This window comes from Nicotiana sylvestris, chromosome 11 (genome assembly GCF_000393655.2).
Source record: "Nicotiana sylvestris chromosome 11, ASM39365v2, whole genome shotgun sequence".
Lineage (NCBI taxonomy): Eukaryota > Viridiplantae > Streptophyta > Magnoliopsida > Solanales > Solanaceae > Nicotiana > Nicotiana sylvestris.
Window position 1 is genome coordinate 155,510,723 of NC_091067.1, and position 22,623 is coordinate 155,533,345.

The 22,623-nt window shown below is 39.4% G+C and overlaps 2 protein-coding genes across 4 annotated transcripts in view; both read right to left on the bottom strand.

Moving 5' to 3' along the window:
• Nucleotides 1-9,097: 9,097 nt before the first annotated feature.
• LOC104249325 (large ribosomal subunit protein bL12c-like) lies at nt 9,098-9,753 on the bottom strand (the record flags this gene model as incomplete). Its single annotated transcript, XM_070162178.1, has 1 exon — nt 9,098-9,753. A coding segment is annotated over one exon (486 nt), but the record flags the coding sequence as incomplete, so codon positions are not given.
• Nucleotides 9,754-12,511: 2,758 nt separating this feature from the next.
• The window catches only part of LOC104249324 (chromatin structure-remodeling complex protein SYD), a 32,139-nt gene continuing 22,027 nt past the window's right edge, over nt 12,512-22,623 (bottom strand). The window contains exons 26-37 of one of the 3 annotated variants that reach the window (XM_070162372.1): nt 22,451-22,529; nt 22,291-22,365; nt 21,037-21,134; nt 20,829-20,936; nt 20,332-20,389; nt 19,973-20,197; nt 17,737-19,851; nt 16,183-17,653; nt 14,421-16,055; nt 14,158-14,321; nt 13,077-13,219; nt 12,512-12,761 (exon numbers count right to left, since the gene is read on the bottom strand). In XM_070162372.1, the coding sequence (XP_070018473.1) occupies nt 14,182-14,321; nt 14,421-16,055; nt 16,183-17,653; nt 17,737-19,851; nt 19,973-20,197; nt 20,332-20,389; nt 20,829-20,936; nt 21,037-21,134; nt 22,291-22,365; nt 22,451-22,529 (6,004 nt within the window). In that variant the 3' untranslated portion in view covers nt 12,512-12,761; nt 13,077-13,219; nt 14,158-14,181. Of the gene's footprint in view, nt 12,762-13,076; nt 13,220-14,157; nt 14,322-14,420; nt 16,056-16,182; nt 17,663-17,736; nt 19,852-19,972; nt 20,198-20,331; nt 20,390-20,828; nt 20,937-21,036; nt 21,135-22,290; nt 22,366-22,450; nt 22,530-22,623 lie in introns of all 3 variants that reach the window. The other 2 variants (XM_070162371.1, XM_070162370.1) reach the window with 2 other exon arrangements.

Genomic DNA, 22,623 nt, shown 5'->3' on the forward strand with positions numbered 1-22,623 from the left:
TGATGCATTCTACACTCCTTCTTACTCAAGTTTTGATTAGAATTGTATACAAAATAGTCCAAAAGGCTCACAAGTTGTGCTTGATTGCAGGTTTGATCAACAAGGTGACAAGGTGTTAAAAACTAGCTCAAAAAGGAGTGAAACCTTGCGCAAGTACCCAGACAAGAAAAAGCTCAGTCAAACAGGGCCAATGCGGCCACACACCATTCTGTGCGGTCCGCACAAGTGAAGTTCAGAGAGGTTGTTGTTCAGGCCAATAGGCAATGAGGCCACAAAGGGTATTGTGTGGTCCGCATTGAGTTCACCGTGGACGCACTCGATTTAGTACGGTCTGCAGAGCCAAGGTTCAGAGAGGTGGTGTTTTGGAGGATGAAGCTCAATGCGGTTCGTGGTCCTTTTTGTGCGGATCGCAATGGAAGCCACCGCGGCCGCACTCGATTTCGTGCGATCCGCATTGCCTGAGTTCAGAGAGCTGATTATTCAAGCCCAGAGCCTTAGTGCGGCCACACTCGATTTTATGCGGTCCGCACTAGCCCCGTAAGGGTATTTTTGTCCAAGATTTTCAGCCTAGTATAAATAGATTCTTTTCCCATTTCTAGGTCATGAGATAGTTTTGTATCAAGAGATGCGCTCGTTCCTTTTAGCTATTTTGAGTAATTTTAGCGTGATTTCAACATTGAATCTTCAAGTTTAATTTAGCAATTAATTATTATGAGTTTCTCTTCATCTATTGCTTTGTTTTCTTCTCTAATTATTATTAGCTAGACCCATAAGCTAGGGTTGTGGCTCAACCCTAGTGTGGGTAATTGATGGGTCTTGTGTTTTAGGGCTTGATTGACTTTAGGTGTTTGATATTTGGACTAATTTCATGTTTAATTGTTGAATTAGTGGTTGCAAACACTAGTTATTATTTAGAAGACTTTGTCTCTACTTGAGGAAGAGAGCCTAAGTCTCTTAAATTGTTCCAACAAGGAATTGGGGCGTACTCAAGAGATTGATAGCCCCAATTAAAGGGTTAAAACTAGAGATAGTAATACCCGACTTGAACCTCAATTGCTTGCACAAATTTGCATATCCAATTGGACTTGAAAACTTCAATTAGGGAAAAATCACTTGAACCACCGAGAGGTGTAGAGTGAGTAGAATCGTGCAATGGTTATATCATACTCCCCAAATATGACAATCTATCCTTAGACTCAAGAATCCGTTAATTAACCACCTGGGAGAAAGTCACTACCCTAGTGCATTTTACCTATTTGAACAACTCGCGATAGCTTAACCTTAAGCTTAATTTAGCATTGTAGTATTACACAACTAGAAGTAAAATCAAAACCCAAAATGTTTAGAAGTGTAATTTGGAACGAATACACAACTCCACTTTAGATAGACACTCAACTCCAATATCTAGCTCCCTGCGAAAATCGATCCCGACCTCATCGGGTAAAAGCTACTTCGACCTCTCTCGCTACTCAATAGTAGTGCATGGTTGGCCTTGATTAGACCCCTCCCGGCAGGACGAGGTAAGGTACGTTTCCTTTTGGTTTTAACTGATTTTTTTTCTAAATGGGTGGAAGAAGGTGCATACACTCAAATACGTGAGCAAGAAGTTATCGCGTTCATATGGAAAAATATAATATGCCGCTTCGGCATTCCCAAAGAAATCAGCTGTGACAACGAACCTCAGTTCTTCGGAAAGAAAACAATCGAGTTTTTCGAAAAATGGCACATCAAGTGAATACTTCCACACCATACCATCCCGCCGGTAACGGCCAAGCCGAATCCTCCAATAAAGTGATACTGAATATATTGAAAAAGAAGCTCGAGGACGCCAAAGGGCTGAACTGCTGCCAGAAGTACTATAGGCATACTGCACTATGCCAAAAACTAGCATAGGTGTTCATTAGTCTACGATACTGACTTGGTTATACCCGTCGAAGTGGGAGAACCTAGCTTGAGGTACTCCAACGAAAGCGGACCAAGCAACGATAAAAGTAGGCTACAAGATTTGGATGAAGTCGAAGAACAAAGAGATATGGCCCATGTAAGAATAGTAGCCCAAAAGAAACAAGCAGAAAGGTACTATAACAAGAAGTCCAATGTACGACCGCTCAAGGTCGGAGACTACGTCCTCAAAGCTAAAACACAAGCATAGAAAGACTCTAATGAAAGAAAACTGGGAACAAATTGGGACGGTCCATACAAAATCACGGCGGCAGCTAACAAAGGAGCATTCATGTTAGAGATAATGGAAGGAAAACTACTCCAAAACAATTGGAATGTCGCCCACCTCAAATACTTCCACCTCAGAAAGGAGGCGCCACCTAAGTCGTACTCTTTTTCCCTCATCCGTGTTTTGTCCCAATCAAGTTTTCTTGGTGAGGTTTTTAATGAGGCGGTAAGGGGGGACGTCTCGAGGTTCGAAGTATTGTTCATTACCCCGCCTATCGACGAAATCTCCAGGCCGACTAATGAAGGGAATGGATATAGATACCCAAATCTCCATTGTATGTACAAAGTCGACATGTATTTCCTACAGGAATATAATCAAATCTCCATTGTATGTACAAAGACGACATGTATTTCCTATAGGAATATAATCGAATCTCTATTGTATGTACAAAGCCGATATGTATTTCCTACAGGAACATAATCAAATCTCCAATTTATGAACGAAAATCCCAATGGATAAGGCCATCAACAAAAATGGAGTTCGACTTCACTCGAACAACCACGGGATCTTACTTCGACGCCAGTTCGAAGGTAACATCCCAATGGCTAAGGCCATCGACAAAAATGGAGTTCGACTTCACTCGAACAGCGACGGGATCTTACTTCGACGCCAGTTCGAAGGTAACATCCCAACAGCTAAGGTCATCGACCAAAATGGAGTTCGACCTCACTCGAATAACGACGGGATCTTACTTCGACGCCAGTTTGAAGGTAACATCCCAATGGCTAAGTCCATCGACAAAAATGGAGTTCGACTTCACTCGAAAAATGACGGGATCTTTCTTCGATGCCAGTTCGAAAGTAACATCCCAATGGCTAAGGCCATCGACGAAAATGGAGTTCGACTTCACTCGAACAACAACGAGACACTACCTCAGTGCCAGCTTGAGAGTAGCATCCCAAAGGCTAAGGCCATCGCCAAAAGAAAAGGGCCCGACCTCACCAGGAGCAAAATTGGCTTAACAATTCGACAAGTACCTGGGATATCATAGATATTACAAAGATCATCGCTAAATCGACAAAATGATTTCTTCATTACAACAAAATATTACTAGCATCTATCTTTACAATGGACTCAAGCATGCCCTTACAAAAGTCCTGAACCAAAAAGTAAGTATAAACCAAAAATTACACATCATCCCCGGTAGGATATGCATCTTCATACCAAGAGTCAGAGGCAAGACGGTTCGCATCATCAGAGTTGATATCATCCCCGTCAGGCATAAAAGGGTCGTATCCGCATGCCTCACGAGCTGCACGAGCTTCTGCACGCACACCCTGAAGTTCTACTTCAGATGCCCTCCCGTCAGCATGAAGAGCCTTGTAAACGTCAAGCCGGGCCTCAGCATGAACCCACAACTCGTACAAACAACAAGGCAAGACAAGATCGACCAAGGCATGAGACGTAGAAGGTTGCGAGCGTCGATTCGCATCCTCTGCTCCCAGCGACACCACTTGTCTGTTCAACATGGATAGCTCCACCTCCAACTCCTTAACACGCCCCTCAAGCCCCGCTACCTTAAGCTCGGATGCCTCCTTCTCCTTGATCAGCTCTGACCTACAGACATAGAGGGTATTTTCCAAGGCCGCCATTTCAGAAATAGCAGTCGCCAGCTTATCGGCACTTACACTCAGCTCACCCTCCTCCACCATCATATCTTCACCGCCAGAGAGGAGCACCACAGATAACGGGGTGTCCTCAGAAACCCCCTCACGAGATCGATGTGTTCTTGGCATTTCTTCGATGAAAAAGGTGTTAAAACAGTAGAGAAGGTTGTGAACGAAGAATGGAAGAAGAAGAAGCAGAAGGTTGTTAGAACAAACTCGGGAGGGATGAGAAAGGATAACCAAAAATGAAATGGCCAAGAGTTTTTGAAAAAAACAAACCCTCCACCTATTTATACGATTGGGTGGCGCCAGAATCGAAGCGGAAGGTTGCAGAGTAGCACCGAAATCGAAGTGACAAGCACTCAACCACTGTCTCGAAAACACGCATAATGATGACGCACATGGAGATGACATCATTTCCCGATAAAATACACTATCTGGTGTCTTGCTGAGCACGCTGACCGCCCATTATTAGCCAAGCCGTAACGCCTTGTAAGACCAAATATCTCCATAAGAGCGAGTGGTGTTCGCTCATCGAGGACGCACCAAGTTGCAACCTCGACAAGCGGAGGGACTAACCGTATGGGTCCAAATTTGGACGACGACGATTGTTGATGAGTACGACAAGCGACGAGATCCTCGTAGCTCGACATCCTGCAGGGGACGACAGACGAGCGAACAAGAGACTGTACGATTTTTGCAGTGGTGTAGGTCCATTAGGGGCATTAGGAATATTCTTCTGAATATTCTCTATGATTTGTCTTTTAGAGCTTAGAAGGGATTTGTCCCTTAAATATATAGCGTAAAAACAACCTTGTAGGGGACTCCTGTTGCATTTTCCAACTAAAGACACTCACTGTAATACTTGCTTACATAAACGGTTGATGCCATTATTGTTTGAGGATTCATCTTGGTAAAGTCAAGAAATATTACCCTCTATATTCACCTTGCGTACCTTTTGTTCTAGAGATTATTATACTTAGCTAAGATTTACCCCTTCACTTTCTTTGATTGATTTATTCAAAAAGATTCCAATATCTTTTGAGTCAAACAGAAAGACTTTTAAGTTAGTATTTTTATTTTTATTTTATATAATATTGGACTGAGATAAGACGCAACTGTTAATATAGCTAGTTATAATAGTTGGTAACTTGCTTAGAATTGATATGTAATTGTTGTATTGTTTTAATTTAATTTAAATTGGAGAAAAATGGAGCTTCTTTTTATACAAATATATGGTGGGATCACAAATTCCAGTTTCGGAAAATGGGATTAAATGCATGATTTATAAGAAGCTATCCATAGACATGAAATGTAGAGACATTCTCTGTCAAATTAAAAGTTTGACATAATAGTCCATACTTAGTTTTCAAAAGTAGGAACGTGTCTTTATAAAAGGAACATGCATGTTTTCTTACTCTTGACCTAATGTACTGTACAATTTATAGAGACGGGAGATAAAAGAATTAACTTAAATAGTTGTTCAGCCAGAGGCGTCAAATGAGCAGGTTGGGCCAATTTTAGGCGAGTAGCCTTGACACATTAGAATATGTAAATAAGAGTAAATTTTAGAAAAATAAAATTAATTCTTATGTAAATGGACACTTATTTTGGACCAAAATAAAAAGGTAAAATGGTCACTTATTGTAGACCGAAGAGAGTATATAATTACTAAATAAAACTTTTTTTCTTTTGTTATGGTCATATATAACATATCAAATAAAAAATTTAATTTATTTCTAAAATACTTTGGAAAAGTTACTCATGAATCAATTTGGGCTAAAAATCAACCCAACTTTAAATGGGTTGAGTCAAGATGGGTTTGGCTCAATAAATGAGCGGGTCAATAACTAGCCTAACCTTGGACGGGTTGGGTGAGTCATTTGGGCTTGTGCCAAATTTGACAGCCTTATGCTCAGCCAACTGCTTAAACTAAAAATAATCTCTGTGTGTTTATATGTGTGTGTGTGTAACTCATGAATATTGTTAATTGTATATAATTAGTGTATACATAACTTATACATAACGCTTGGTAAAAGTAATAAAGGTGAGCCTTGTGGCAACGAGTCTTTGTGTGGCCTATAGATCATGGGTTTGAGTTTGGATGCAGCCACTAATACTTGCATTAAGGCAAGCTGTCAACATCACACACCTTAGGTACGGCCTTTCCCTGAACCATGCATAAATGCGAAATATTTTATATATTAGACTGCTTTTTTTTTAATAAAAGTAAATAGAGTATTTGACTAGCGATTCATTATTGACATTAGTTTACTTAAGACAGCTTGCAAATGTATATATATAATCAGTGTATAATCTATGCATAACGCTTGGTAAAAGTAAATGAAGGGAAATTTCGGAGCAATGATAAAGTTGCCTCCGTGTGACTTATAGATCATGGGTTCGAGCTTGGAAGCACTAATGCTTATATTAGGACAAACTGTCTATATCACGCCTCTTAGGTGTGGCCTTTCATGTACCCTGCGTGAATGCGAAATGCATGTTACGCGGTGCTTTCTGATATGTCTTGGAAGGGTGACGTAAGGCTAAGCAACCGATGCTCGTACGGCTACTATCCGCCAATGGGGTCCCCTCCTTACGCTAGATGAGACTGTCAGTGTTGTACGGAAAAACTATCAAGAGCAATTGAGAGAACAGAAAAGAGAATGAGAATGAAAGAAAGCTTGATTGCATTAACGAAAGTTATTACAGGAAGGCAGCATGGTGTCGAGGGAGAGAGACATGAATATAGAAAATTGTTTGCTTGCTTGAAAGTTTGACTACTTGATTCCCTCTAATAATACTTTTAAAAAAATAAACCAAAGATACAGGACTTGACATAACTAAGCTAGAGACATAATGAAAATACAAGAAGCAAAACTACTCTATATTTACAATAAAAAGGACTTAGATTCCTACAAAGTAGAAGTAGGTCCATTGGCAACCTTTGTCTTCAGCATTAGAGTCTACGCTCGCGGCGCTGTTGGCATCTACTTATGGCTGGGCGCTGGCGAGGCTACCGATGGGGCGATATAGGCACATGCGCGCTTGTCACTAGGCGCGGTTAAGACTACGTGACCGTCCATGGCGCTAAGCATTGGGAGACTTGCCAGGACGCCATGGGGCGCGTCCAAGGGGTCATGGGACTTGACTGGAAGCCGTCCATGACATGTTTTATGCATCGGGTTGTCCTTCTTTTTTTTTTAAGTAAAAATAAACAGAGAATTTGACTGGCGATTCATTATTAACACGGTTTACTTAAGATAGCAAAAGTCCAATTGGACGGTAATAGGTCAAAGATCATTACAATCTGAACTCATATTATGATTAAACTTGTCTAAACTGTACTCGTAAGGACATAATTAAAGCTAAACTGCTGGTACACCCAATCACTAATTCCCTTTTATTATTACTGAATAGAAAATATTGGTTTTCCTCAATTTGACCACTGAAGCATGGAAATTAGATATTTATATAACATAGTCTAAGAAACAACTATTTTGGTATCATCATTAATATGAACTCAATGTTAGTCCTAGAACATTTTCTGCCTTGTATATTTTGGTAACAGAGATGATTATTTCAACTATCCTGCATTAGTTAAAGTTAGGTCGAATTCTTATACCACTCCTCGTTTTTTTTCTTTTCTTTTGATAAATAAAAATCAGCTAAACTGGTGGCTTCTTACAAAGATACAAATTTTAAATAAAAACAAAAGAATCACAAACACACTCTATTCTGTTAGAAAGTAAGCATAGATATGCATGTGAATCTTTGGCATCAAAATATTCCAAAAGTCCATTCTTCTTAAGTCAAAAAAAAGGAGAATTAATTATTTTTAATTTCCGTTCATACAAAATAAATAACATGATGAAAAGGCTATATTTATAAATATTAATCAACATCACTTAATCATAAAAATTAATATAATATGATATAAATATCTGAGGATAAATTTTTTACCTTTACGCCCCCAGAGGCGGATGTAGTATGTTGCCAACGGGTTCAGTTGAACCTATAACTTTCGACGTGAAGTGAAAATTATATGTAAAAATTTATTAAAATTATATAAATAGCATATATGAACTCATAACTTTATAAATATAATAGGTTCAATACTAAAAATTTTAAAAGTTGAACCTATAAAATTTATGTTGTGGATCCGCCTCTGCACGCCCCCTAACTCCCATAAAACATTTTATATTATCATTAATTCAAGTTAAATCTTTTTGGAAAAACATTCATCCCTTACCTTTTTTCACTTTCTTATTTCTTTCTTCGTCTCTATTTTTCTTTATTATTTTTGCAATACATTTTGGGATTTGTGTTTCAAAAAGATTTTATAATTAGGACAAATTTATAAGGCATAGGGTTGGGAGCAATGGGACATCCTTTCCCATTCCCTAGAATACACGAGGGTGGCAGTGTGAAGTTATCATTTAGAAAGAGTGTGTCTCTTTGTTTATTTCTCACATAATTATTTTATGTTTATTTCTTAATTTAATAATATTTTTCTTGTTTATACCTTTCTTGTCTAAGCATTGTCCCATTATTTCCAAACATATATATCTGTTGATCTCTGGTCTCTCTGAGTCCTAGGTACAACTCTAACTTCTCTAATCTTTTTTTTTTTTTTGCCATTTTGATCCCAATTTTATATTATTATTTTAATCATTTCAGGTTCCAACTTTAGAAAATGATTACATGGTCAATAAAGACGTCGTCGCAAGATAATATGGTTTATTTTAGGTTTGCAAAATGTGTTCAGATGTACTAATTTGACTGTGTTTTCTTTTCACATCATAAATTATAGTTTTATCATTTTGAGTATTCATATTTTAGCTATTATTATTACGGAAAAGGGCCTAAAATGCCCCTCTATTATATGAAATAGGATATCCTAGCCTCCGTTAAAAGTTGGCCCCTTATTTGCCCTTGCCGTCTAAAAATGAGCTCAAAAAATGTCCTTCTCCACTAACGGAAGACTATAAAATCCACGTAAAATTATATTTACCTAATTAAAAATTCCTATCCTAATTTAAAATGCCACGTAGATTTAAAAATACTCCAACCCCTTTTATTTCCCTACCCCCGGGCAGTCTAATCTGTCGAGCTTTTAACACTAAACTCATTGTATTTTGAAATTATAGTCCTGAATCAAATAATTGTTGAAATTTTTGTGACTTTTCATACATATATCTATGTTTGTCGAGGAAAATACTGAGTAACTGAACTCAAAAACCAAAGCTCTATCCTTCACTTTGCAGAACCATAAGCAAATACGGCTAGAAACTCTTCATTTTAGAAAATTGGGAACAAACTATATCTAACAACTGAATTCTCTTACAAAAACACAAAAAAAGTAGGACAATTTTCCCAAAGATAATCAAAAACAAAATAAGAATAAAACATTTACCACAAATTCATATTTTAGGCAATAGAAGCTTTAGCACCAGCTTCTTCAAGCTGTTTCTTAGCATCTTCAGCCTCATCCTTAGACACACCTTCCTTAAATTTCTTAGGCAATCCTTCAATCAATTCCTTAGCCTCTTTCAAAGCCAAACTAGTTAAAGCCCTAACAGCCTTAATTGTAGCAATTCTCGCATTACTCGGAACTTTGTCAATAACTACGTCAAATTCAGTCTTCTCCTCTGTCACAACAGGAGCTTCGGCGGCGGCGCCAGGAGCGGCGACGACGGCGGCGGGAGCGAAGGATGCGGCAGTACCACCGAGCTTATCCTGAAGGTACTCGACGAGTTTCTGAGCGTCAGCGAGGGTTAAATTGGATATTTCATCACCGAGCTGGACTACCTTCTCAGGTGCTTCAACGGCGGCGAGAGGGCGGAGGAAAGTGGCTCCGGGGTTTTCGAGTTTGGGGGTGCGAATGGGGAATTTTAGGGCTTTTTGGGGGGTGGGCCCGGGGGTAGGGAGTAGGGAAATAAAAGGAGTTGGGTATTTTTAAATCCATGTGGCATTTTAAATTAGGATTGAAATTTTTAATTAGGCAAATGTAATTCCACGCGGATCTTAGAGTCTCCCGTTAGTGGAGAAGGACATTTTTGAGCCCATTTTTAGACGGCTAGGATGTCCTATTTCATATAGTAGAGGGGCATTTTAGGCCCTTTTCCGTTATTATTATTATTATTATTATTATTATTATTATTATTATTATTATTATTATTATTATTATATTTATCGATTCTTATTTATGTATCACTTATTTTATTTATTTGCTTATTGTTATTACTATTATTACTACTCTCATCTAATTGATAAACTTTAAAGTTGCCAAAACCTCCATTCAATAAATAATACTGCGAAGCTATTGTTTAAGTTTTACTCAGCAATTTCAGTTTTATTTATTTGTTTATTGCCATTAAACGCACGTAAACTGCAGCTAAACTGAGCTAAATGCCTGTGAAATGCCGCTAAATATACCTAAACCGCCCTTAAACAAACTTAAACCGCAGCTAAGTACACTTAAATCGCCGCTAAATGCACTTAAACCATCGCTAAACGCACGTAAATATCAACTTTATCGTGTATCTATTCCTATTACTCCCTCCGTTTCAATTTACGTGAACTCATTTGACTGGGCACGGAGTTTAAGAAAAGAGAGAAGACTTTTGAACTTGTGGTGTAAAATGAAGCACATATATTTTGTGTGGCTATAAATCATTGCATAAAGGTAAATTGTTTCCAAATAAGGAAAGAGATCATTTTTTTTTGCACGGACTAAAAAAGAAATATGTTCACCTAAATTGAAACGGATGAAGTATTTATTAAGCCTATATCTTATACCAAAGTCATTGCGCATATGTATAGTGAGCTCTAAGCATGTATAATAAAGGTAAGAAAGTGACTATCCGGAGTACTCATTACTTTGACTGAATGAGTTGTGGTGAATTCATACCCATTTGGACAACGCTTTTAAGAAATGAAATTTCAGTCGGGTGTTAGTTTCCTTTTTATGGTAATTGAAAAGAGAAAAGAAGTGTATGATATTTGGAAATCTATAGTGGAAATTGAAGATTTATTTTAAACTAGATTGGATAAACTTCACTTGAAATACAACTCCAAATAACTGTTTTTGAAACCACTGTTTCAACAGTTCCAACTTCAAATCCTTATTTTACTATAGTTATTCGAAAACCAACTAAACTTGGCTCAATCATTTTAAAAAATTTAAAGACACTGGTTATCCAAATTAAAAGGAGAAAGAAGGTTTCCGTGTGCAGATATTCTTTCAATCCACTTAGAGAAAATATTGTTACTATTGCGCCTTGATCATCAATGATGCTTTTGGTCATTCCAAATTCCTTTGGACGGTTGTGCTTCTAAATGTGTTTTAAGTTAACAAGAACAAATATCATTTCAAACTTTAGATATAATTAGATAAGCAAATATTAACTCTTTAATACCTGTACAAATTATGTACGAAAATGGTATTAGGGAAAATTTTATTTTGTGTCTCATATAACTGACATTAGTTGTATAACACAACTTTTTTGTCTCACAGTTTTGTGGACCCAGAAGTGTAAGATTGGGGTCCACAAATTTGCGAGACAAAAAGGAGCTTCATACAACTAGTGTAAGTTGTATAAGACACAAAATAAAACTTCTGATGGTATTAGTAGAATTGTGACAAAAGCCATTGGAACGTGACAAAATAAATTGCCGAACAATTTCGACATTTATACGGTAATTACAGGCCAAAACCTCCCTCTATCTCCATCTAAAAGCCCGTTTGGCCAAGCTGCAAAAATCAGCTTATTTTGAGAAGTGTTTTTTTTCAAAAGTACTTTTAAACAGTTTGTGTTTGGCTAATTAGTTTGAAAAGCACTTCTGAACAGCAATTAGTGTTTGGCCAAGCTTTTAAAAACTGCTTCTAAGTGTATTTTTTTCAAAAGTGTTTCTCAAAAAAAGTGCTTTTGGAGAGAAGCTACTTTTTTCTACTTCTCCAAAACTGCTTCTGCTTCTCCTCAAAAGCACTTTTTTTCCTTCAAAAAGCTTGGCCAAACACCTCAATTTTTGGCCAAAAGTGCTTTTGACCACCAAAAAAAAAAAAAGCACTTTTGGCCAAAAAGAAGCTTGGCCAAACAGGCTATAAGTTGAATTGGTTTTTGTTAAGTCTGTTAAGCTAACACTAAGTTCCCCCTATGAGCGAGGTCCGAGGAAAGATAAGACCACAAGGGTTTATCGTACACAACCTTATCCTGCATTTCTACAAGGTTGTTTCCGCAGCTCGAAGTTAGTATAACATAATGAACAAAACCTTTCAACTTCAAGTGTAGCTTTCTTATTTCAAGAATTCCAGTGTTAGTTTTTGTTTTACTTGAGGCCTGCAGAGACTTATAAATCAACGCAGGCAATGGCCAGTTTGCATACCTTTTGGTTTATTTAGTCAGTTACGTTTAACTGTTGATTGAGGTAGCCAAGTGTGCGACCTAACAGCCTCTATTTCTGTGTGAACAGCTGCTTTCTTGGTACTAATTCATTAGCACTTTCCATTAAACTACAGATTATATAAACAAAAAGTTGAAGCGTCACATAGAAAGTGGAAAACAAATTGATAAGTAGGTAAATAGACGACTATGGATAATTCAGGTGCAATCCTAGAGTCAATGGCATGTGTGTGTGTGTGAGAGAGAGAGAGAGGGAGAGAGAGAGAAACTTGGCCACAAAGAGGAGCTTCTGACTATAGCAGAAATAATATTGATACAGCTGCCATAGATTTTTGAACCAATCGCATACACCCTGGGGAAAAAGGTGTTGGGGGGAGAGAATGAGCTAATAACTACATTAATAATTTACAGCAAATAGGGAGCACACACTACCAGTTCACATACTATCTTAAACTTTAACCTGAATCATCCGCTTTGAAGATGCAGATTCCAGCGATACCAGTTCTGCTCATCCATCACCTGTTACAGCGAAAAGGTACTTAGTTTCTAGTTGACAACGAAGATGAATGCACATTTTAAACAAGAAAAAAGACCACCCCTAAACCCTGCCCAATTGAAAACATCTTATGAAAATCCTTCATCAAACGGATAAAGAGACTATTCAACCCTCTCCCTAACCGTCCTCACATTATGTAGGAGTGATGGAAGTTCATGAAACCAGAATAATAGGCTTACCCCACTGGCATCTTTTCTGTCTGACTTGAGCAAAAAGAAAAAGTAGATGGGAAAAAAAAAAAAAGAGTTATAAGTCATGACAGAATTGCCACAACTTACGTCGGGAGATCCGCATGAAGAACTGGAAATCCTCGAGGAACTGTTGCTAGTTTATATCAATTCCTATCCTCCCAAGATTGTCAAGACGTAACCTTTTCATAAGCATTTTAAATAAGATGCAAAAATCCACCTTTACTGCCTGCCTGCACACATACGAAATAAATAAATAAATAAATAAATAAATAAATAAATAAATAAATAAAAAGAAATAAAAATAGAAATAACTAAGAGCTCGACATGGGTTTAAAATGGTAAAAGACGTAAGGGACAGGGGAGTGGTAGCCTAGTGCTACCTCCACTTCCAATCATATGGTTGTGATTAGAGTCGCAAAATGGAGCAAAGTGGAAATGTGTCACTGCTGCACTCCTGGGTAAATGTTTGGGGGTTAAAGTTTACTATATCACGAAAACAAAGGAGGTAAACATTTTTATCAGATATCCCCAGAGGGATAAAAAGAGGCAAAAACCATTTTAAAGAAAAGATTAGATGCAGAAAGCCTAAGGAACTTAATTCCACTCCGCCTGAAATTAGTGACATAAGATCCCAACAATGACAACATTTTAAAGCACTATTCATTGCTGTTCTGAACTTGGTAAAAACACTTGCATGACTATTTCTGCTGCAGATGCAAGATTTATAAAACAGTCCAAGTTTTAAGAAACAGACAAGCAAAGCAGAACCCTCGAGGTAATATAGAAATCCTACATAGCAAAGGCAAATGAGACAAGAAAGGAAGGACGATTGGAAAACAGATGACATTATTCTGCCTAAGAGGTGATTCAGCCTATAAACTGTTTCCATACGGTAAACCATACAGAAAAGGAACTTATAGTAACGAATTTGCAATATGTGAGAATTAGTAAAGCAAGGACATAGTAAATGGATATTATGAACAATTAATACAGCCCTTTTGTAATTTGTACATAAGTAATCCAAGCAGGTAGTAATCAATAACAGCAATAAAAAGAATAGCTATCTGCCCTCAATCGAATAACAATGTACATAATAAAACAAAAACAGGAACACATGGTCAAAGTATCCAAGTTCTGAAACATTGTTAAAGCAAGAACAACACATTACCTGCAATACAGGAGAAATGCCAGATCAAGCATCAGTAACTGCAGGGGACACAGTTTTATCATCACCAGCCCCAGTAGCAGATGACAATTCTTCATCACCATACTCTGTTGCAGTTGACACGTCTTCATCTCCGCCTTGCTTGATACTGGAGTTCTCTTCTTTGCCTGAAGCAGGAAGAGAAACTATTAATACGGAAGAGAAACAATTTGAAAGTGCTACTAGCAGAATTCGGTGCTGCAACTTCAGATTTGAGCTCACTATACCTGAAAAGACCTCCTTGCTCAGAGCTGTCTCGGAGTTCCTCTGAGCTACCAATTGCGATTTTGCCCCATTATCAGCGGCTCTAGCACCTGGACTGCCTTTAGGCTCTTTACTCTCAGGGTTAGAAACATTTTTACTTGCAGTAGACTTCTTTTCTTCTTGTCCTTCAACTTCCAAGTCTCTGCCAGAACAACCAGGAAAATCTCTGCATGGAGTTTCAACTACTTCAACTTCAAGTGGAGCCACCTCCTTGTCAGTCATTCCCCACTCATCACAAATTAAATGTGTTTCCACATTAATTGTGGATTGACTGGATTTAGGTTCACTGAGTTCAGAATTGGAAATCTCATCTATTACGTCAGATTCTTTATTCCCTTTTCCTTCAACAGCAACATCTATCGAGGGAAAATTTTTAGACTTCCCTACTGCAGCATTCTCAGCTGTAACATCCACGGTAGCAACCTCCTCAGGAATTTCCATGTCTTGTTTGGAAACCGAATTAGACTCCACTATTTCAGAAGTTCCATCTGCTGCTTCTGGTTGAGATTCATTAAGTTCAACATTTAATGTTGAAAACTCTTCAGTTGTATCAGATCGTTGGTTCTCGGGTTCTTGATGTGCAGGATCTTGGATACCCAAATTCTCAGAGTTACACGGTGGGGGCTTAACAGCTGTAGCATCAGGTAAACCATCCTCCTTATTCCTCGTCTCTGAGTTCTCTTCCGCAACCAACTGTAACTCTATTTGAGATGTTCCACCAGGTTGAGCTTCATTTAGTTCAGACAGAGATTTTGAAACATCTCCAGTGGCATCAAATCCTTTGTCCACCGGGTCTTGGACATGCAAACTCTGAGACTTTTTTATCAGAGGTTTGGGAGCTGTTACCTCACCCGATGCCACTGACTCGCTATACATCTTTTCTATATTTTGTAAGGCAGAAAATTGAGATACCACTTCATTTTTAGATGTGCCAGCACTGTGTTGAGGTTCACTAAATGTAGAATTTGATGTTGAAGTATCTTCAGCAGCATCACTTCCCTTGGTCTCTTGACCTTCAACAGTAAGATCTTGGATTGATATATCCTTCGACTTTTCTGCCACCTGACCTGAATCTATTGAACCATCATTTATCCTTACTGTGTTTTCCTCAGCAACTAACTGCAGATCTGCTACCTTTTCAGATGTTCCAGCAATTGTGCTGGATAGAGGTTTTTTTAGTTCACCATTTAAAACATCTACATTATCTTCAGATCTTCTGCCCTCATTTGTCTCAACAGACAAATCATCACGGCACTGAACGCCAGCCTTCTCTGTTTGAGGCGGTACAATATCATCAACTTCATGTGAAGCAGACTCCGCACAAATTTTAGTTCGCATGTCTTCCACCATAACCTGTTTTAATTCTGGGTGATTTTCAGATGACCCAACAGCTGGACATAGTTGAGACACATTAGCTTCAGAATTAAAAAGACCTTCCTTTACATCAGAACTCATGTTACCCTGTAATTCAGCTACACAATTCGTGTCATGATTGCTGCAAAACGTTTCTTTTGGAGCCTCAACAGCTTCAGGATGTGAAGCAATCCGAAGTGAAAGGGATTCCTCCCGAGCACCAGATTCCGTGCTTCGCAGAGTCTCTACAAAATTATCAACAGGTGTCATATCAGATTCACAAGGTATACTGGAATAAATTTGCTTTTGTCTTTCAAACTCTATCAAATTGATTATCCGAACTAGATAAAGAATAGTCCTTGCTACAAATACCTGGGTGCAAGTTTGCTTCAGTAATTGCTTGTTGTTCAGGTTCCCTTTGTGATGTGCCACCAGTTAAACTGGATCGGGACTCATTTCTAGGGCTTAGTGCAACTTCACTTACATCCGAATTTTTCATATCTGGATCTTGTGCTGCAAGATCGCTCTCACATTTTTCTGTAAGGGAGTCTGCAACATTAGCTTGCTTCTCAAAAGTTTCTGGAGTCAAAGATTTTTCTTCCTCCACCCTACTTAAATTTTTAGTTATCTCCAGTGAAGCGTTAACTGATAACTTGTCTTGTTCACAAACCTTGGCCATTACAACTTTATCAGAATGTGTTCCTTCTCCCGATACCTCAACTTTGTCCTCCTGATGAACATCAACTAAAGCTTCTGTCTCGGTAGATGGAGATGCAAAGGATGTGATTCCCTTCATATTTTGACTGTCAGTCCCCACTGCAGGTGAAACAACAGTCTCCTCCTCTATGGTGTCTCCTGTCTCCTGTTCTTTTGTGAGTCCACCATCAGCACGACTCTCAATGCTGGCTACCTCAGTTTTACTAACAAATGATTTATCATGAGAAAGATCCTCCGTCTGTAGCTGGTCAACATCTTTTTCTGCAGCCATGTTTGCCCCACTCTTACCTGCCAGTGAAGTTTTGCATGAACCCCCCTTATCGAGTAGAGCAGCATTCGTGCAATTGCTTACATGGATCTGAACTAATGTAGGTTCGACATAACATAGAGATGATGCCTGTGATTCACCAGCCTTCATGCATCTCCCAGATTCCTTTTCATCATTTTCATTCTTACTATCACTCTCACATTTGTCATTCATAGCCTCAATCTTACCACCTTCACCTTTAGAATTAGTTTCACTCTTTTCAGCACCTTCACCCTTAGAATCACCTTCACTCTCCTCAACCAGACAATCACTAACCTGAGCCATTGATCCTGAAGTTGATACAGCCAACTCATCACAAGATACAGGTAAATTTGGATGGCTGTCATATTTACTTCTCGAATATCCCTCTTCTTTGGTCTCTGATAGTGGAGTTACCAAGGGGATCTCTCTAGTCATAGCATTTTCCTTTTCCTTGAGATTGTCCACCCCTGCAGAAGAAAGAGTAACATGGGACGATGGATCTGTTTGGATAGCATCAGACTGCGGCTGAACTTCATTAAACGCTATATCTTCAGGGATTTTCCCAACAGAGAGAACTGAAGGCGTCTGAGATGCAGCTGACTGAACTTTCATTATCTGTTGATCCTCACTGAGAACCTCCTTAGTTGGAGCAGCTCCACAGCTTATATTTACAGTATCTACCCGTTCAGCAACATGACCACTGGATTGTGATGCATCGGATTTGATAGCATTTCTATGTAGCTCAACTTCAGAACGCACCATAGCTTGAGGGATTGGCCTTGCACTAGGATCTGGAATCATTTGAGATGCATCTGACTGGACAATTGCTGTTTGTTCCTGCACTTCCTGGAGAACCTTTTAAGTCATAGCAGTTTCAAAATTCAAATTACAGTATAAACCTCTTCAGCAGATACACCAACCTGAGCAGGAGAATCGCCAGAGTTGACCATATTAATCTGCAGCTCAATAGGAGGACCAGAGCAACTTTGAGGTGCAACAGATTGGATCACAGTTGCCTTTCTCTGAGCATCATCGAGAACCTTTTCAGCAGTAGCAGTATCCGGGTTTACATTATCACCCACCTGACCAGGAACCAGAATAGCATGGGATTGAGATGCGTCTCTGTTGATAGCATTGTTCTGTGGATCAACTTCACTACGGACCATATCTTTAGGGATTTGTCCAGAAAAATCTGGAGTCCTTTGAGATGCAACCGACTGGTCTACAACTACTTGTTGAGCTTCATTCTCACGCTTGCTTCTTGTAGTGGGCTTCCTCCCAACAGATAACCTGGTTCTCTTTTGTGGGGGTTCAATTGATCTTGGATCCTGAGCACCTAACCCCTCAGTAACAGTTGTGGTGATCAAATCCTGTCTCTTCCCCCTGCGCCGTGGTGGCTCACTTCCAGTTTGAGGCTTGCGTCCTCGTCCTCTACCTGGCTTAGGTGCAGTGGGAGGAGTGCTATACTGTGAAACCGATGAAATTGCAGGCAATGGTGGCACTGGATCAGAAGTATGACCAGTTCCTACACCAGAATCTCCTTGACCAATATTCTTCAAGATAGAAGAATCACATAAAGAATCGTCATGGCCTGAAATAGCAGAAGAGCAAGAAAATGTCCCCTTATCCGATCCAGAATCTAATTTTCCTGTTGCATTAGATGCTAAAAGAAGAGGAGCAGGTGCTGACGAGGTTGGACCCATGCTGGAACAGGAGGATGCAACAGCAGGAACAGGGCAAACTGAACTTAGTTCCATGCATGCAGAAGATGATGCAGGAACAGGAGCAGGTAAAACTGAACCGGAGTCCTTGGAGGTAAACGTAAGAAGAGGACCAGGTGTCGCAGAACTTGGTTCCGTGCCAGCCGAAGGTGAAGTATGAGGCACAACTGAAATTGCATTAGCTTGCGGAGTAGCTTCGGTCTGGGCAGCAGAGAAGGAACGATGGTCTTCTGAATGGTTTTTTGAGGATGAATGAACTGCAGGTGAAATTGAACTAGGGTCCTGGCTGGAAGAAGATGATGGAATAACAGGCACAGTTGAAACAGAGATTACTTCCTTGCTAGTGGAAGATGATGCAAGAGGCATCATAGAAACTGAATTCAGTTCCTTATTAGCATCTCTCACGGAAGCAGGAGCATGACCAAGGACTTTTGAACCCAAACCTGCCACTACCTGCGGCACCAGATCAGGCTTGCCCGTTGAGGGAGGTGTTGGAGGCATATGGTGACTTGAAGAGCTCAAAACATTCACACCTTGTGCTGCCGAGACAGACTCACTTATTGCTTGAGTTGGAGGGGAGAGAAACGCCTCTGTTGTAACACTCTGTCGTTTTCCTCTACGCCCTGGAGCTTCTCCTCCATTTTCAACCTTCCGACCTCGCCCTCGACCTCGACCTCGCCCTCTACCTCGTCCCCTGCCCTGCCCAATTGTAGGAGGACAAGGAGGACCAGACAGAGAAGCAACAGAAGGAACAACTGGCTGATGGCAAGGAGCAACAGCAGTAGCACTCCCTAGGATAGTTGCACTGGTACTTTCCACAGAGGAAGCACAAGGAATGGACACAGAAACAGGCCCAGAAGTTGCCTGACTGGTAGAAGTATTTTCTGCAACGGATATGCTATCCACCTTTACAGCTGCGGTTGCTGAAAGAACGACAGGGGACGGTGAGATTTCAGTCACTATTGCTGTCCTCCTTGGCCTTCCGCGGCCCCGTTTAGATGGCGGAGTCACGGTCACAGGGCTTTGTTGAACTATGGGCCCGACAAGTTGTTGGGGAAGCTCTTGTGCAGGCTGTTGGGGAAGTTCTTGGGCAGGCTGTTGGGGAAGTTCTTGTGCAGGCTGCTGGGGAGGAGGTTGATCCGGTGCTGGTGTTAGTATTTCACTAATGGCAACAACAGGGGCAGGACAACTGCCAGAGACTGGAAGGAATTTCTTTTCCTGAATTTCTTCTCTTAGAATAGGTGATTGAGGAGACTCAGCAAGGCACATTTTCTCAAATTCCTCTTCTGTCCATTGCTCTTCATATGAGCGAACCTAAGGAAGAACAAGAATTAAAATGAACAAATTAATGGATAATAAGTTATTTTACAGATAGTATAAGCATTGATAAAAGATATGGTTGCAAGTGCCTGCAGTCTCCAAAAGTATAACCAACCTCTCTTGTTCTTTTTCCACGTCCATAATGTTGGATATCAAGGCCCCCAAGACTCTCACCTTTCCGTTTTAACCCAGGGTTAGGAGCCACAGCTGGCTTATCATCTATTTTCATTGCTTCATAAAATGGTTTCAAGTCTTCATCAGTAAGAAGTCGAGAGGGCAAAGGAGGAATGGGCTCTGAACTTTGTGTTACACTTTCTGAACACAACTTCTTCCAGACTTCCTGCATTACCAAGCGTGAATTAGTAAAATGATGATAAACTAATTGGGTGAATAACTTTTCAACCGGATTAGCAGGATATCCATCCAGAAAATGAGAGAATTAAATAGCCTGGAATAAAGTATTGGCATGATTACCATCTCTTCTTCACGCCTTTTCCTATCAATTGATTCAAATATATCAATCTCTGGCTCACTGCACATGGGGAGTAGAGATATCAGAGTTATGCACCTGATGGCTAGTAGGCCTAATAGTTCTTGCAAATACATGTCAAATACATTAGAAATATAGCACCGGTGCCATAGAATAAAAATGAACTGATGACTAGCCAGCAAATATAACCTCCAGCTCTCAACAATGAAAGAAGAAAAAAGGGTAAAGGGACAAAAAGGTAGTCAGCACTGAGCTTCAAATGCTGCTTTTCGACAAATGAAATATTGGTCCTAAGAGTGATGTGGTTTTGAGATGCAGTTTCAGTGCCACATTGCCTGGAATGAACTGGATAAAATCATAACACAGCATAATTTGCTCTTCTGGTGTAAGAAATGTCATATTACACAAGTCACTGGAAATAATTTTAATGTATCAATGAATTCACAGCAGAATAAGAGCGCATTTGCTGCTACTATTTTACCTTCGCGCTATAAGATCATTCAAAGAATCATCATCAAGAACGGGTGCAGCTTCCTCTTTTTTGCTTTCACGCAAGAGGGACTCCAAGTATTCCCTTCGGTCCTCCGCACTACAACCAAGTTAAAATACGTTTATAAGCACAATGTATTCACCAAAGTAGTCAAAAGGTTGAGCAGATTTTCCAATTCTTAAAACTTCCTTCAAAAGACCTTGTGTTATTATCAAAGAATCCAGCAGTAATGCTTTGGTTAGCGACTCCAAGTTTGTGCTCCGCAGCAGCTCTAACTTGTTCCTCAACGGTTTGGACCTAATTCAACAAGGTTGTAGAAATTAGCAACTTAGAGATACCGTAGGTGCAATTGTGAATGAAAATTTGGATCAACAAATTATTTACAGTATTGATACACAAATTGTGGCAAGAATTAATGTCACATATGGTTAATAAGATTTGACCCTTCCAAAGCCTTGGGCGCTCTCAGCTCTGGGGCAGACCTTCAATTCATCTTTCCATTCTATCTTATATATATTAGAAGTAAGAAGTATCATTGAGAAACTCTAGAAGAACATTCAATGTTCAGGATAATCTGAACATAGAGTTCTGAAGAAACCAAAATCGCATCCACCCTACTCTATCAGGAAGTCAAAGAATGCTGCAATTAATGAAGTGAAGTCCAACAGAATTTTGATTGCTTTCGTAAGAAAAATCACTTATCTAGATAATGATTGTTTAAGGACTGCACACTTAATTGTTTTACCCAATCGCAGAAAAAGCGCAAAAAGAAAAACGAAGTAACTGTAGCTTTGGCTACCTAGATAACATGCTTTTCCTTACTTTGATGCATTTTCCTTATATGGAGCAGGCTAATGCCACCCCATCCCCCCATGGAAAGGGCAAGCATCTATTCAAAATGCTGGCAAAGCTTCTCAAGCTTCACATTTGAAGTTTTAAAAGCTAAGACTGAGTTCTCTGCATTGCTAAAAGGACTGTTGCCTCTCAACCAGTCAACCCAGAGTAGAAATGAAAGAAAGCAGACACAAGGTGAATTATAGTACTATTACAGATGAACGACCACTAAAAGAACTGGCTTCATCTAACAAACATGCAAGGACTAAAAAATAAGACACTTTATTAAAATCATATCGAGTTTCCATACATGTCCTAGAACAAAGTCTTATCCCGCTTCACAAAAGGAAACACAGTTCAGCCACTAAACTGGAGAACGAAGATTACAAGGGCATGAATGGTGCTAGTACCCAGAAATGACGGGATACTGAACTAAAGATACATCTTAAGAAATTGCGTGCTAACAATGCTAACCACTGTAAATAAATCAGAATGACCCATGTGATCCACAAAACAGCAGACGACAATCTTAAGAAAGGAGTTTCAATAATCATTTTATAAAAGAATGAATCTGCAACTGCATGAATAGAAAATCTGACAGAAGTGAGAAACCATTTACCGTTTCTAATCGAAGAACAAGAACATCCTTCTTTTGACCTATCCTATGAGCCCTTGCCTGTGCTTGGAGATCAACCTAAACGCAGCAAACCGGGAGAGCAGTAAGCAAAAGCCACAGAATCAAAATATAAAAGATCCTCAAAAGTAAGTTTGAGTTTTGCCTGAGGATTCCAATCCGTGTCAAAAAGTATCACTGTATCAGCAGCTTGAAGATTCACTCCAACTCCCCCAGCACGAATACTGGCACCATTTAAGAATAGATTAGTCCAAGCGAAAATGCTTGCTTGAATAACGAAAGCAGGAAAAAAAACAAGCTGATACGGTGATACCTAGA